Source organism: Balaenoptera musculus, chromosome 19 (genome assembly GCF_009873245.2).
Source record: "Balaenoptera musculus isolate JJ_BM4_2016_0621 chromosome 19, mBalMus1.pri.v3, whole genome shotgun sequence".
Classification (NCBI taxonomy): Eukaryota; Metazoa; Chordata; class Mammalia; order Artiodactyla; family Balaenopteridae; genus Balaenoptera; species Balaenoptera musculus.
In genome coordinates this window covers 5858177-5872300 of record NC_045803.1, presented here as the reverse complement: position 1 = coordinate 5872300, position 14124 = coordinate 5858177, and the positions used below count along the sequence as shown (strand labels likewise).

The following is a 14124-nucleotide window of genomic DNA, read 5'->3' as shown; positions in this document are numbered from 1 at the left end:
GTTTCCTCAGGCTTTGCAATATGACTGACTCTTGGTTTCCATGTTCAAATCTGGATTCTTAATCTACCTTTTTTCTTATATTACTTTTATTTTTGTTCATTATACAACTGACTTAACGATATATTTAAAGGCTGAAATCATAACAAAGTACACATATCAAAAAATAAGTTTCTTCTTCATACACTTTAAACATGCTTATTAAACATTTAGTTTTTTATAATTCTGGCTTCTTGAGTCACTTCCCAGAAGAGTCTGATTGACTGGCTGTAAAGATTTAGTCATCCCAATTCCATTGACTTATGTGTTAGTCATATATATATATACATATATGTATATATATATATATATATACACATATATAAATGTGGTGTTTCTAGGTTAACAAGAAGGTTTAACTTTTACACATTATAGAAACGTCTAATGTTAAATGGATGGATGACTGACTGCACAGTTATATTTAGTTGGATCCTTGTATTTTATTAGGCTTTTGCTTATTCCATGTGCGTTAAAAACAAACAACCCGGGGCTTCCCTGGTGGCGCAGTGGTTAAGAATCCGCCTGCCAATGCAGGGGACACGGGTTTGTTCCCTGGTTTGGGAAGATCCCACGTGCCACGGAGCAGCTAAGCCCGTGCGCCACAGCTACTGAGCCCGTGTGCCACAACTGCTGAGACCCGTGTGGCTGGAGCCCATGCTCTGCAACAGGAGAGGCCACCACAATGAGAAGCCCGCGCACCGCAATGAAGAATAACCCCTGCTCGCCGCAACTAGAGGAAGCCCGTGCACAGCAGTGAAGACCCAATGCAGCCAATCAATCAATAAACAACAACAAAAACAACCCCTTAGATATATAGATCCAGCCTATAAAGTAGAAATGAGAAGAAAAATTTTTAACATTTCTTCCATATCATCAAAAGGACATCACTTCATTAAACACCACTGTTACTATAGGAAACCCTGATGTTTGACGATGTGACTGTGGACTTCACGTGGGAGGAGTGGCAGCTCCTGACCCCTCCTCAGAAGGACCTGTACCAAGAGGTGATGCTGGAGAACTATAGCAACCTGCTGTCTGTGGGTGAGGACGGCTCCCCTGTGTCCTTCAGAGGGTCCCCAGTCAGTGGCGTTTCCTTTCTCGGCTTCTGAAAGCTCTGGAGTGTCTATGATGCTCTGAAGCGGTAGATTTTCAGTCCCCTCTGTGGCCCATGAGAAGTGGGTGTTCTCCCTTCTCCGGAGAGAACAGCATTTACTCTGTAGGTCGTGAAATTGTTTTGTCCTCAGCTGTAGCATTCTGTCTTCACAGACCCCAAGCCCAGTTCACTGGGTCTAAATATTCTATCATTTCCGGTGAATAGGTTATCAAGCCAGAAAGCCAGACATACTCTCTAAGTTGGATCAAGGAGAACCATGGACGATGGAAGATGAAATCCACTGTGGAACCCATTCAGGTGAGTGAGAGACCAGCAAGGTGACAGGCGTGGAAATCACACTGTAGTTGGTCAGAGAAGAGTCACAGCTGAGAGGGGGTTGGACGCTGGGTAAGCAGTGCCTCCGTGCATCTCTCTCCCGATGTCAGACCTCTTTTTCTTTGTACGAGTTTAGAGAAGAATATATCCCTTCTTAGGAAAGACTCTGTCTTTTCCGGTACCTGTTTCTTCTTTATTTTACCCCCATCTTGATTTTTGTTTGCATAGTTTTCTTTTCCCTAGGATTCTCATATCTTTTCCTTCTCTTCATACACTTCCACCTCCCTTGCTATGAAATTCCACCTTCCAGGGCCTCTCTCCAAAGATAAAACTTTGAATTGCTCACTGTCTTCTGGCTACTGCACCTTTCTGCTCCACTGGTAATGTTGATTTCCTTTGTCGCATTCACCCCATGTTGGCTGCTGGCCCCAAAAGTAAACTGGTCTTCACTGTGCCTTATTCCTGCTCTGAGGTTCTCCAAAGGTTTTGTTTTCCATTTTCTCCAATGATCTTCTAACCTTCAAAGTTTTCTTCATTGTTATAAGCTAAGCTCCTTAGGATCACTGGAGAAGACTCCCAAATTGATCTCTCCCCAGTGTGATCCACCACAGACTTGGGTTCTATATAACTTATCTCAATGGCAGCTCTCCTGAGTTCTCAATAACTGCCAGGACCCAGGATCATCTTCCCTCCCAGAAAACCACTATAAGTTTACATTCTCCCTTACTCTTTTTTTTTTTTCATTCTCCCTTACTCTTATGCATCCTCCATCCTGGCCATTCAGGCATTACCTCATATGTTCCCCATCTGCAGAGCTCTCTTATATAAATGCGTCTGCTGTTCATGATGAATTTTTACCTAGAAACGTTATCTTAACATCCTACGTTCTCAGTTCTGGTCTCAAGCTGATCATAACTCTTCCTTACTTCAAATTAATTCCTTTGTGTATTTATTAGTTTTGAACTTTCTTCTTGTTGATTGTAGACCTTACCATCTTCATTTCCCTAAAATTTTCATTTTTCTTTCCATTGTATTCTGATGATATTTATCCCAGCTAATCAAATTACTTGTCAGTTAAAGTTCTTCTGTCCGTGAACTCCATGATATGACATCATCATACTCAAAAAGAGATAGATTTCCACCCTCTTTCTTAAATTCTTCCTAATGTGTTCCATACATGTGACTGATTTTTTGATTCATTCCTCTACATTTTTTTGATAGCCTGTTGTATGCTGGAAGGTAAGAGCAGTAAAAAAAAGTATACATATAGATCACAAGTTTTTAGTCTAAGAGAAAGGAGTCAAGAAATTAATCAAGTGTTTTGGGGGCTGGTGGTGTGGGATAAAAAAAAATAAAAATAAACAAATAATATATCTAGAGGGTGAAAAGTGCTGTGATAAAGATTAAGTAACATAAATTATTAGAGAAATGAAAATCAAAACTACAGTTAGGTACCACCTCACACCGGTCAGAATGGCCATCATGAAAAAGTCTACAGGGAATTCCCTGGCGGTCCAGTGATTAGGACTCCGTGCTCTCACCGCCAAGGCCCTGGGTTCAATCCCTGGTCGAGGAACTAAGATCTCACAAGCCTCGTGGGCTGGCCAAAAAAAAAAGAAAAGAAAAAATGTCTACAAATAACAAACGCTGGAGGAGGTGTGGAGAAAAGGGAACCCTTCTATGCTATTGGTGGGAGTGTAAATTTGTTCAGCCACTATGGAAAACAGTATGGAGGTTTCTCAAAAAACTAAAAACAGAGTCACCATATGATACAGCAATCCCACTCCTGGGCATATATCCAGACAAAACCATAATTCAAAAAGATACATGCACTCCTGTGTTCATAGCAGCACTGTTCACAATAGCTAGGACATGGAAACAACCTAAATGTCCATTGAGAGATGAATGAATAAACAAGATGTGGTACATATACACAGTGGAATACTACTCAGCCACAAAAAAGAATGAAATAATGCTATTTGCAGCAACATGGATGGACCTAGAGATTATCATACTAAGTGAAGTAAGTCAAAGAGAAAGACAAATACCATATGATATCACTTATAGGTGAAATCTAAAATACGACACAAATCAGCATATCTGCAAAGCAGAAACAGACTCACAGACATAGAGAACAGACTTGTGGTTGCCAAGGGGGAGGAGCGGTGGGGGAGGGATGGAATGGGAGGTTGGGGTTAGCATATGTAAGCTATTACATGTGAAATGGGTAAACAACAAGGTCCTACTGTGTAGCACAGAGAACTATATTCAATATCTGTGATAAACCATAATGCGAAAGAACATGACTAAGAATATATACGTATATCTGAATCACTTTGCTATACAGAAGAAATTAGCACAACGTTGTATATGAACTATACTTCAGTAAAACTTAAAGAAACAAAACTTTAGTCAGCATTATGGAAGAGTAGGTGCTGGGGCTCCTCTTTAGGTAGGGAACACCTCTCACATAAGGTGCCTCTGAACCAAGAAATGCAGGAAGTTAGTAGGCTGCCGGGTTAGGAGTTTTCCAAGTAGAGAGGCTAGCGGGTTTAAAAGGCTGAGCCACGAATGAGTTTGAGAAACATTAAGGAGCCCATGTGGACAGAGCACAGTGTGCTTTCTGGAAAGTGATGGGTATAAGGCCAAAGAGGCAGTAGCAGTGGGGGCGGGGTGGGATGGGGGGGTAAGATTGGTCACGTATTCCATTTCAAGGAAGCGTGATTTTACTCCCTAATAAGATGAGAAAACACGAGGAGAGGACTTCCTTGGTGGTACAGTGGTTAAGAATCCGCCTGCCAATGCAGGGGACACAGGTTCGAGCCCTGGTCCAGGAAGATCCCACATGCCATGGAGCAACTAAACCCGTGCGCCACAACTACTGAGCCTGCGCTCTAGAGCCCGTGAGCCACAACTACTGAAGCCCATGCGCCTAGAGCCCATGCTCCGCAACAAGAGAAGCCACTGCAATGAGAAGCCCACGCACCGCAAGGAAGAATAGCCCCTGCTCGCCGCAAGTAGAGGAAGCCTGCACGCAGCAACGAAGACCCAACTCACCCAAAAATAAATAAATTAATTGATTAATTTAAAAAAAAACACGAGGAGTTCTTGAGTACTGGAATGACATGAAATAATTTACATTTTTCAAGGAATCCTTTTGGCTTCTGTGTAGAAAGCAGACAGTAGTGGGCAGGGCGGCAAACAGGAAAGCCTCAGGAGGCTATTGCAAAAAACATGGTGACTGCGAGAATGGTTGGCTGCAGCATGTGTGGAGGGTTCAGTGTTGGTGAGGTTCTGGATATGCTGCTTGTAGAGGGCAAATGAGATTTGACATTACGTAAATACAGGCTGGGAGAGGAAAAAATGGATGAAGATTGTTGGTAAGGTTGTTACTGAACGCAAGGCCGTGTGCCTGAAGCACAGTGAGGTCAAATACTGAAACGTCGGAGTTGGGAGCAGAGAAGGGTTTATTGCCGGACCGTGCAAGGAGTCAGGTGGCTCATGCCTTAAAAAGTCTGGAACTCCTTGAAGGCTTTCAGCAAAGCCCTTTTAAAGGCAGGGTGAGGGAGGGACGTGGTTAGTTGTTGCACACTTCTTGGTGGTGTTGGATTCTTTGTTCTTGCAGCTGTCATGTAGGTCAGGTCATGGTCAGGTCACCATGTTTTTGTAAACCTTGAACAAGACAAATGTTATTCTCTGTTCAGGTCAGGTCGCGGATGTTCTTGTATATTTCAAGCTATAGGCAGCATTCTTTTACAAAATGTACAGAGCCAGCATGACTAAGTACAGGCAACAGAGCACAAAGGTTAAAGTGAGTTTAAAGTAAGAGGAACAGATCTGATATGGAGTCAGATTTGTTCTTCCCTATTACAAAAGCAGACCAGTTCCTCAAAGGATGTTAATGTTTCATGGCACATGGGTCTCAAGTTCACATGGGTCTCAAGTTCACATAGGACTTTGTTGGTTCTCCATAGAGGTGATGTGGTGAGTGAAGTCCTTAACTGCAGTCCTTACTGTCCTCATAAATGTAAAAACATGTTTCCTACAGCTGTTTCTTCATTTTATCTAATATGATATTAATCCTGCCTAATCTACACACATGCATATGCATCGGTCTGTGTCCATATGCGTCCATATATATTCTTTAAAGAATAATTTCTTTACAGATTTGATCATCTAATAACCTATTGTGCTCTATACATGTTTTATACAGTTTCTTTTGTTTCATTTAGTATATTAACTACTGAAATTAGCATGTATTGTCTTGTGATTCTGGCATCTGGAGTCTCTTCATTACTGGTTTTGGTATTGGCTCAACTGCTAATGGTGAATTTAGGAATCTATTATTCATATACTTACAAGAATCATATAGTTCAGTATTAGTAAATAGATGCTTATGAGATAATAGAAAATATGTATTGATCTCTGCCCCCTGTTCCTGGCACAGAGCTCATAAAACCCTTGTGATTCCCTAAGTGATAGGAACACTAGGAACATCTCTTGTTCTAATATTGGTCTTTGACCTCTGTTCCTGACACAGGGCTCCTGAAACTCTTGTCATTTCCTGGGTGACAGGAGTAATGTTGTTCTACCGAGGTGACTCTGAGTGGGCTACTGGATGAGGGCTGGTCACCAGAATGACCAAGTCATGATGAGAAGCTTGTCCTTTTTATCCCCACCCCCTGTTCTCTTGAGAAGGGAGAAGGGTTGAAAATGGAGTTAATGATTCATTATGCTTACATGATGAAGACTCCATGAAATCCCCAAACTATGATGTTCAGAGAACTTCCCTTCCCACGTATCCTGCCCTACACATCTCTTCCATCTGGATATTCACCCGTATCCTTTATCATAGCCTTTAATAAACTGGTAAACATAAGTGTTCTCCAGAGTTCTGTGAGCCCCTCTAGCAAGTGAATTGAACCTGAGGAGGGGATTATTGGAACCTCTGATCTATAGCTGGCTGGTCAGAAGCACAGGTGACAACCTGGATTTGTGATTGGTGTCTGAAGTGGGGGCCGTGAAGTCTTACAGGACTGAGCCCTTAACCTGTGGGATCTGACGCTACCTTTGGGTAGATAGTGTCAGAATTGATTTAAATTATAGGACACCCAGCTGGTAGGGCAGAGAATTGCTTGTTGTGGGGAAAAAGTCTCCACACAGTTGGTGACCAGAAGGGTCAGAAACGAAGTGTTCTTTGTGGGTAATAAAGGAGACTCGCAGGGAAGAAGCACACAGTGGAGAAGAACTGGGTTTTTCACTACACAGGAAGGAGACGAAACTGGGTTTTTCCTTTACAAATGCTCACATATATAGAGATTGCAGATGTTCTTACCTCAGCTAGAGGAATTAACGGTACATTACCGAAACTTCTTTGAATTTTCAACTTTAGTTGAATGAATGGAAGACTGCACAGTAACGTAATATTTTACTAGGATTCTTACTCTATCACAGCGTGTGAAGGTAAAAAACCCACTAATTTCCCATATGGCAAAAGTGAGCAGAATAATTTCCTTTACATTTTTCCATATTACCCAAAGAACATCACTTCGCTAAATAAGACCATGTTATGACAGGAATCCCTGACATGACGACGTGGCTATGAAGTTCACGTGGGAGGAGTGGCAGGTACGTAGTTTGGTACATAGCTCCTGGACCCCGATCAGAAGGACCTGTACCGGGATGTGATGCTGGAGAACTATAGCAACTTGGTGTCCGTGGGTGAGGATGGCTCCCCTGGGTCCCTCAGAGGGTGCCCGTCAGTGACCATTCCATTCTCAGCCTCTTAACTCTTCAGACTAACTGCATTCCTCTGGAATGGTCGAGTCTCAGATCCTTCTCTTGCCCCAGACTAGAGGGTATAATCGCCCCTCTCCTGAGAGAAAAGCTTTGAGGTTACAGATGTGAAACCTGTTTATTCCCTCCATGTACCATTATCCCTTCCTGCCGTATCCCAGCCCAGTTTGATATGTCTAATTCTTCTATCATTTTTCATGAACAGGGTATCAAGCCAGCAAACCAGATGCTGTCTCCAGGTTGGAACGAGGAGAACAACTGTGGCCAGTAGAAGATGACAGCCACGGTCGAATCTGTCCAGGTGAGTGGGTGAGACCCAGCAAGGTGGGCAGACAGGGAAGTCACACTCTGATCAGGAGAGAAGGCGTCAGAGCTGTGATAGTGTCTGAGGAAACATAGACAGCCCTACCACGTACCTCTCTTCCGGTGTAAGAACTCTTTTTCCTTGTAGAAGTTAAGAGGAAAATATATCGCTTTGTTCTCTTTTGAGATCTGATCCCTGTTTATTTCATATGCATCTTGTTTTTGTTTGCATAATTTTCTTCTTCCTAGGATTTTCAAATCTTCCTCTTCTTCATTCACCATCACAGGATCTCTGTGTTACCACTTGTCTTGCTGTGAAATTCCACTTTCCAGGCCTCTGGAAAGAGCGAACTTTGAATTCATCACTCTTCTTACTACTGTACCTTCTTCCTGCCCAGTTAGGAAATAATGATTTCCCACCATAACATCCAACCCCACCTTGGATGCTAGAAAAAATGTTTCTACCATGCTACATGTTAGAACTAGGTCATAACTTCAGTCTGCTTCAAATAACTTCCTTCATAGTTTTGCTAATTCAGGTTCTCCTGTAGTTCTTAGATGTTATCATTGTATTTATTTTCCTAAAGCTTCTGTTCTCATTTTATATTTTTTAACAGTTTTATTTAAATTTAATTCATATAATATCAAACAATTTATCCATTTAAGTTATATAATTCAGTGGTATTTTATTATATTTGCATAGTTGTGCAACCATCACCACCATCAGTTTTGGATTATTTTATATATATATATCCTTTTAGTAGCCTTTATTATTATAGCTTTGCAGTAAGCTTTGAAATTGGAAAATGTAAATCCTCCAACTTTTTCAAGCCTATTTTGAGTATTGTGGAGCCTTTGAATTTCCATCTGAATTCTAGAATCAGCTTGTGAAATTCTGCAGAAACAAAAATTTGCCTGGGATTTTGATAGGGATTATATTGAACTGTATGTCAATTTGGGGAGTCATTCCATCTTAACCATATTAAGCATTCTGTTCCATGATCATTGGATCTTTTTAAATCTAATTAGGCCTTTAATGTCTTCCAAAATGTTTTTCTAACTTTCAGAATATAAGTTTTGTATTTCCGTTCTTAAATTTATTCCTAAATAAGTTGGTATTCTTTTATATATTATAGTAAACGGAATTGTTTCTTGATTGCATTTTTAGATTATTCATTGCTAGAATGTAGAAATACAATTGATTAATTTCCCGTCATATTCTGATGACACTTAGTCCCAGTTAACCCTGTTTCCTGCCATATGTGATTACACTTTCTCTTTCAATGATCCCGTGATACGATATCATCTTGATTATAAAGAGTAAAGAGTTTTTGTCCTCTTCTTTTTATTTTTTTGGCTGCGTTGGTTCGTAGCTGTGGCACGCGGGATTTTCCTTAAGGCGTGCGGATCTTTCATTGCGGCACATGACTTTTCTCTAGTTGTGGCGTGCGGGTTTTCTCTTCTCTGGTTGTGGCACGTGGGCTCCAGAGCGTGTGGGCTCTGTAGTTTGTGGCACGTGCGCTCTCTAGTTGTGGCGCTTGAGCTCAGTAGTTGTGGCGCGCGGGCTTAGTTGCATGTGGGATCTTAGTTCCCCGACCATGGATCGAACCCGCGTCCCCTGTATTGGAAGGTGGATTCTTTACCACTGGACCACCAGGGAAGTCCCCTAAGTATGCTTAATATGTTCCATACATATGATTGCCTTCTGCAATTGATGTGATAGCTTTCCTCCTTTAAAACTTGCATTTTGAGAGCCTAATAGCATAATAGTTTTGAAGCTAATAGCAATACAAAACAGGAAAAAAATATATATCTTGTCCCTTCACACAGAGTACGTTCTCAATTGAAATACTCTATAATGAATAATAAACGCGTAACTAACACGTCTTAGTGTAAAAATTGCTGTAAGGAAAATTAAAGCAGCTAATGGAAGAGTGGGTGTTGGGGCTTGGAACTTCCCTTTTAGGAATGGGAGTGGCAATCTGATAAGGTGCCTTTGAGCACATAGATGAGGGATATGAGTAATCTTCCTGGGTGAGGAGTTTTCCAAATGTGAGACAGTGGGAAGTTGAAAGACCTGAATCTGGAATGTGTTTGAGGAACTTCAGGGAAACTTACATGGGTAGAAAGGACTGAGCAAGAGGGGAAATGACTGGAGTTAAGGGTAACAGGGTAGTAGCTTGAGGGTTTTGGTACATAGGTCACAAACTGCCTATCAAGGGCATTCAAGACCTTGATTCTTTTCTGAATAAGTTGAGAAAACAGGGGATTTTGAGTAGAGGAGTGGCATTATACAATTTTTAAAGTGGATCACTTTGCCTACTTTATAGAAGGTAGACATTATTGGGGAAGGGAATATACTTTTATACTCTTGGTTACAATGTGTGACAATAAAATAATACAGATTAAAGTCATCAAAGATCAAATGTGCATGGGAAAGACTCCAGGAGAGGCTGCACACAAGCTTCCCGGTTGTCCTCTACCAGTGGAGTCATGTGAACAGTGCTGAATTTTCCCAGCATTGATGTTTGAATGTTTGACAACATGTGTGGAGTGTTGCCAACCAGGGAAGCTCACCCAAGCCTGGTGCCTCTAGACCCCAGAATCAGAATGTTAGTGTTGTCCAAAGCCTCAGGCATACAAAAAACGGGCATCTACCACAAATCACATTGTTAGTATAAACTGTATGGTATGGCTTCAGACCTCATGCCTAAAAAGACACTCTTATCAGGCAGGATATCAGGGACTCAGAGGTTATCTTCCAGTCATCAGTCATGGCCACTCCTTTCTTTGCAAGATGCAGGGATGGAGTAACTGCATACCAACGTTCCCTTTTTACATAGGAACATAGGGTATGTTCCAGCTAGACTATTAGTTGGAATCTTGGTTACAGAAGCTTTCTTCTAAATTTGAGGTTAGTTGGGATTAGCAGATGCAAACTATTTTATATAGAATTGAATAAACAGTACAGTACTATTGTATAGCACAGGGAATTATATTCAGTATACTGTAGTAAACCATAATGGATAAGAATATAAATATATATGTATATTTATGTATGTATAAATGAATGACTTTGCTGTACACCAGAAACTAACACAATATTTTAAATCAACTACACTTCAATAAGAGAAATTCTAAAAAATTCAATTAGTGCTTTGGTAGAGTTAGGTGAATGGTGGTCTACAGAATGAAAAAGGATGGCAGGATGTTAGACTATGATAACCAGTCTTTCAATAGTCTGTCACACTTACCTTGAAATCAGATGCTAAGGATCCACATCTTACTCATCATTGTATTTTGTTCTATATACCTGGATCTTCAGGGGACCCGTGATCACAATATTCAATGTTTGGTTCTCTTAGGTGGGCTTAATTGAATTCCAAACTCTACATGTGGAATGGCTAAAGCCTTGGCCCTGTGCCTTCACCTTTATTCTACATGTTTCTAAACACAGCCTCATCCAGTTTTCTATCTTTAAATAATCTATGTTGATGATATCCACATTGCTATTTTCAGATAAGACCTTTTTAAAGATTTATATATTCAACCTGTTCATGTTTGTATAGTACTCGGGTATGTAATAGTCATCTTTTTTTTTAAATTAATTAATTTATTTTTGGCTGCGTTGGGTCTTCATTGCTGCGTGTGGGCTTTCTGTAGTTGCAGCAAGCGGGGTCCACTCTTCGCTGCGGTGCACGGGCCTCTCTTGTTGCGGAGCACAGGCTCTAGGCGCGTGCTTCAGTAGTTGTGGCACACGGGCTTAGTTCCTCCGTGGCATTGGGATCTTCCCAGACCAGGGCTTGAACCCATGTTCCCTGCATTGGCAGGCGGATTCTTAACCACTGCACCACCAGGGAAGTCCCTGTAATAGTCATCTTAAACTTTGTTTCACAATGCGTGCTAGATTTTCCTCTCCTTCTGGACTTCAGTAATATTCCTCACATTATTAAGAGGCATTCCACCTACCCAGTGGCTGAAACCACATAATTCTTGGAATAATCCTTGAGTCTGAACCTCTTCCGTGCTTCTCCCATTAAGTCCATCAGTGAACCTTGTCTTTTCTTTGAACATATCCTGATTTCCTCCACCTCTTACATATTCATTGCTCCTTTAACCATGATTCACAGACTGCAATTGCCTTCTTTATTCCTTTGCTTCAGTGGTCTGTACATAGAATTAAACCTGGGTGTCCTAAATTTTGACTCATTTCTGATACTATCTACATGGAAATAGTGTCAGATTCTACAAGTTAAGGGTTCAGTCCCACATGGTTGTCCCCATGTCAGATGTCAATTACAAGTCCAGATTATTACCTGTGCTTCTGACCAACTGGCTGTAGGTTGGAGGTTCCCATGACCCACTTCTTGGGTTCAGTTAATTTCCAAGGGTGGCTCTGAGAACTGAGAAACATTTACTTATGTTTACAATCAAGTGAAGAGGTACAAGGTCCGAAATGAAGAGGTACAAGAAGGCAAGGTCTGAAGGATTCCTGAATGGGAGAGCTTCTGTCCCCAGAACTGGGGTGCACCACCCTCCTGACACATGGATGTGTTCACCCATCCAGAGGTTGAGCAAATTTTGTTAAGAGTTCTTATAGAGCTTTAATATCTAGGCCCTCTCTCCTTTCCCAGAGGCCGGTGGGTGGAGCTCAAAGTTCCAACCTTCTAATCACTTAGTCTTTCTGGTGGTCAGTCCCATCCTGAGGTTATATAGGAACCCTATGCTAAGTCACCTCATTAGCATCCTAATCACTTAGGAAATTACAAGGCTTTAGGAGCTCTGTGGAGGAAGACCAAATATATTTCTTTTTATACCACACATAGAATTGTCACTAAATAGTTACTTCACATGAAGGCATTTTTTGAAACAGTTTTCTTCTAAATTAAGATTATGAGAGATTGCAGAATGATTCCTTGTTCTCTTCTTTCCTAGAAATCAGGAAAGTTGATGACCTTCTGCAGCATCACTTGCCAAATCACAGCATTCAAAATACTGTGGAACAATGCTGCGAACATAATACATTTGCAAATATTGTTAATCAGAGCGAAAGTCATTTCCTGTTAAAGCAAAATTGTGATATGTTTGACTTAACTGAAAAACCTTTAAATTCAAATTTAAGTTTTGAAAACCAGAAGAGAAGCTGTAACTTAAAGAACTCTGCTGAGTTTAATGGAGATGGGAAATCCCTTCTCCATGCTAACCACGAGCAATCTTTTACTGAAATTAAATTTCCTGTAAGTGCAAAACCCATCAACAATAACTCCCTGTCCACTAAGCAACAGAGAACTCACAACATAGAGAAAGCCCATGTATGCAGTGAGTGTGGGAAAGCCTTCTTCAAGATGTCTCAGCTCTTTGATCATCAGAAAGTTCATACTAGAGAAAAACCTCATGGATGCAATCTGTGTGGGAAAGCCTTCTCCAGAAAATCCAGGCTCACTGAACATCAGAGAACTCATACGGGGCTGAAACATTATGAGTGCACTGAATGCGATAAAACCTTCTTTAAGAAATCGCAGTTCAATAAACATCAGAAAAGTCATATGGGAGAGAAACCTTACACATGTAGTGAATGTGGGAAAGCATTCACCACAAAGTGTCTGCTCATTTATCATCAGCGAACTCATACGGGAGAGAAGCCCCATGGATGCAGTCTGTGTGGAAAAGCCTTCTCTACAAAGTTCAGTCTCACTACACACCAGAAGACTCATACAGGAGAGAAACCTTACATATGCAGTGAATGTGGAAAAGGCTTCATCGAGAAGAGGCGTCTTATTGCACACCGTCGAACTCATACTGGTGAGAAACCCTTTGTATGCAGTGAATGTGGGAAAAGTTTCACCTTGAAGAAGAGTCTTATTCCACATCAGCGAACTCATACTGGAGAGAAACCCTATACATGCAATGATTGTGGAAAAGGCTTCACCTTGAAGAACCCTCTCATCAGACATCAGCGAACTCATACAGGAGAGAAACCCTATGTATGTAGTGTATGCGGAAAAGGCTTCACCATGAAGGGTGATCTTGTTGTACATCAGCGAACTCATATTGCAGAGAAACCATTTATATGCAGTGACTGTGGGAAAGGCTTCACTGTGAAGAGCCAACTGATTGTACATGAGCGAACTCATACCGGAGAGAAACCCTACGTGTGCAGTGAATGCGGAAAAGGCTTTCCAGCCAAGGCCCGGCTGATTGGACATCAGCGAACACACACAAGAGAGAAACCTTATATATGCAGTGATTGTGGAAAAGGCTTCATTCAGAAGGGCAATCTCATTGTACATCAGCGAACTCACACAGGAGAGAAACCCTATGTATGCAACGAATGTGGCAAAGGTTTATCCGCGAAAAGGAAGCTCATCGCACATCTGCGAACTCATACTGGAGAGAAACCATATATATGCAGTGAATGTGGCAAGGGCTTCACCGTGAAGAGTACCCTTGGTACACATCAGCAAACTCACACTGGAGAGAAACCGTACAAATGCAACGAGTGTGGTAAAGCCTTTAAGAAGAAGACACGCCTCATACAACATGAGAGATTTCACTCACGA

At 41.4% G+C, this 14124-nt stretch overlaps 1 protein-coding gene across 4 annotated transcripts in view; it reads left to right on the top strand.

Moving 5' to 3' along the window:
* LOC118885100 (zinc finger protein 615-like) overlaps positions 1-14124 on the top strand; it is a 62049-nt gene that overhangs the window by 22321 nt on the left and 25604 nt on the right. The window contains exons 2-5 of one of the 4 annotated variants that reach the window (XM_036833462.1): positions 951-1077; positions 1355-1447; positions 7467-7562; positions 12500-14085. The exons of 1 other annotated variant lie outside the window; for it this stretch is intronic. In XM_036833462.1, the coding sequence (XP_036689357.1) occupies positions 951-1077; positions 1355-1447; positions 7467-7562; positions 12500-14085 (1902 nt within the window). Of the gene's footprint in view, positions 1-950; positions 1078-1354; positions 1448-7174; positions 7187-7466; positions 7563-12499; positions 14086-14124 lie in introns of those variants that run through there. 2 more of the 4 variants (XM_036833456.1, XM_036833458.1) reach the window with 2 other exon arrangements.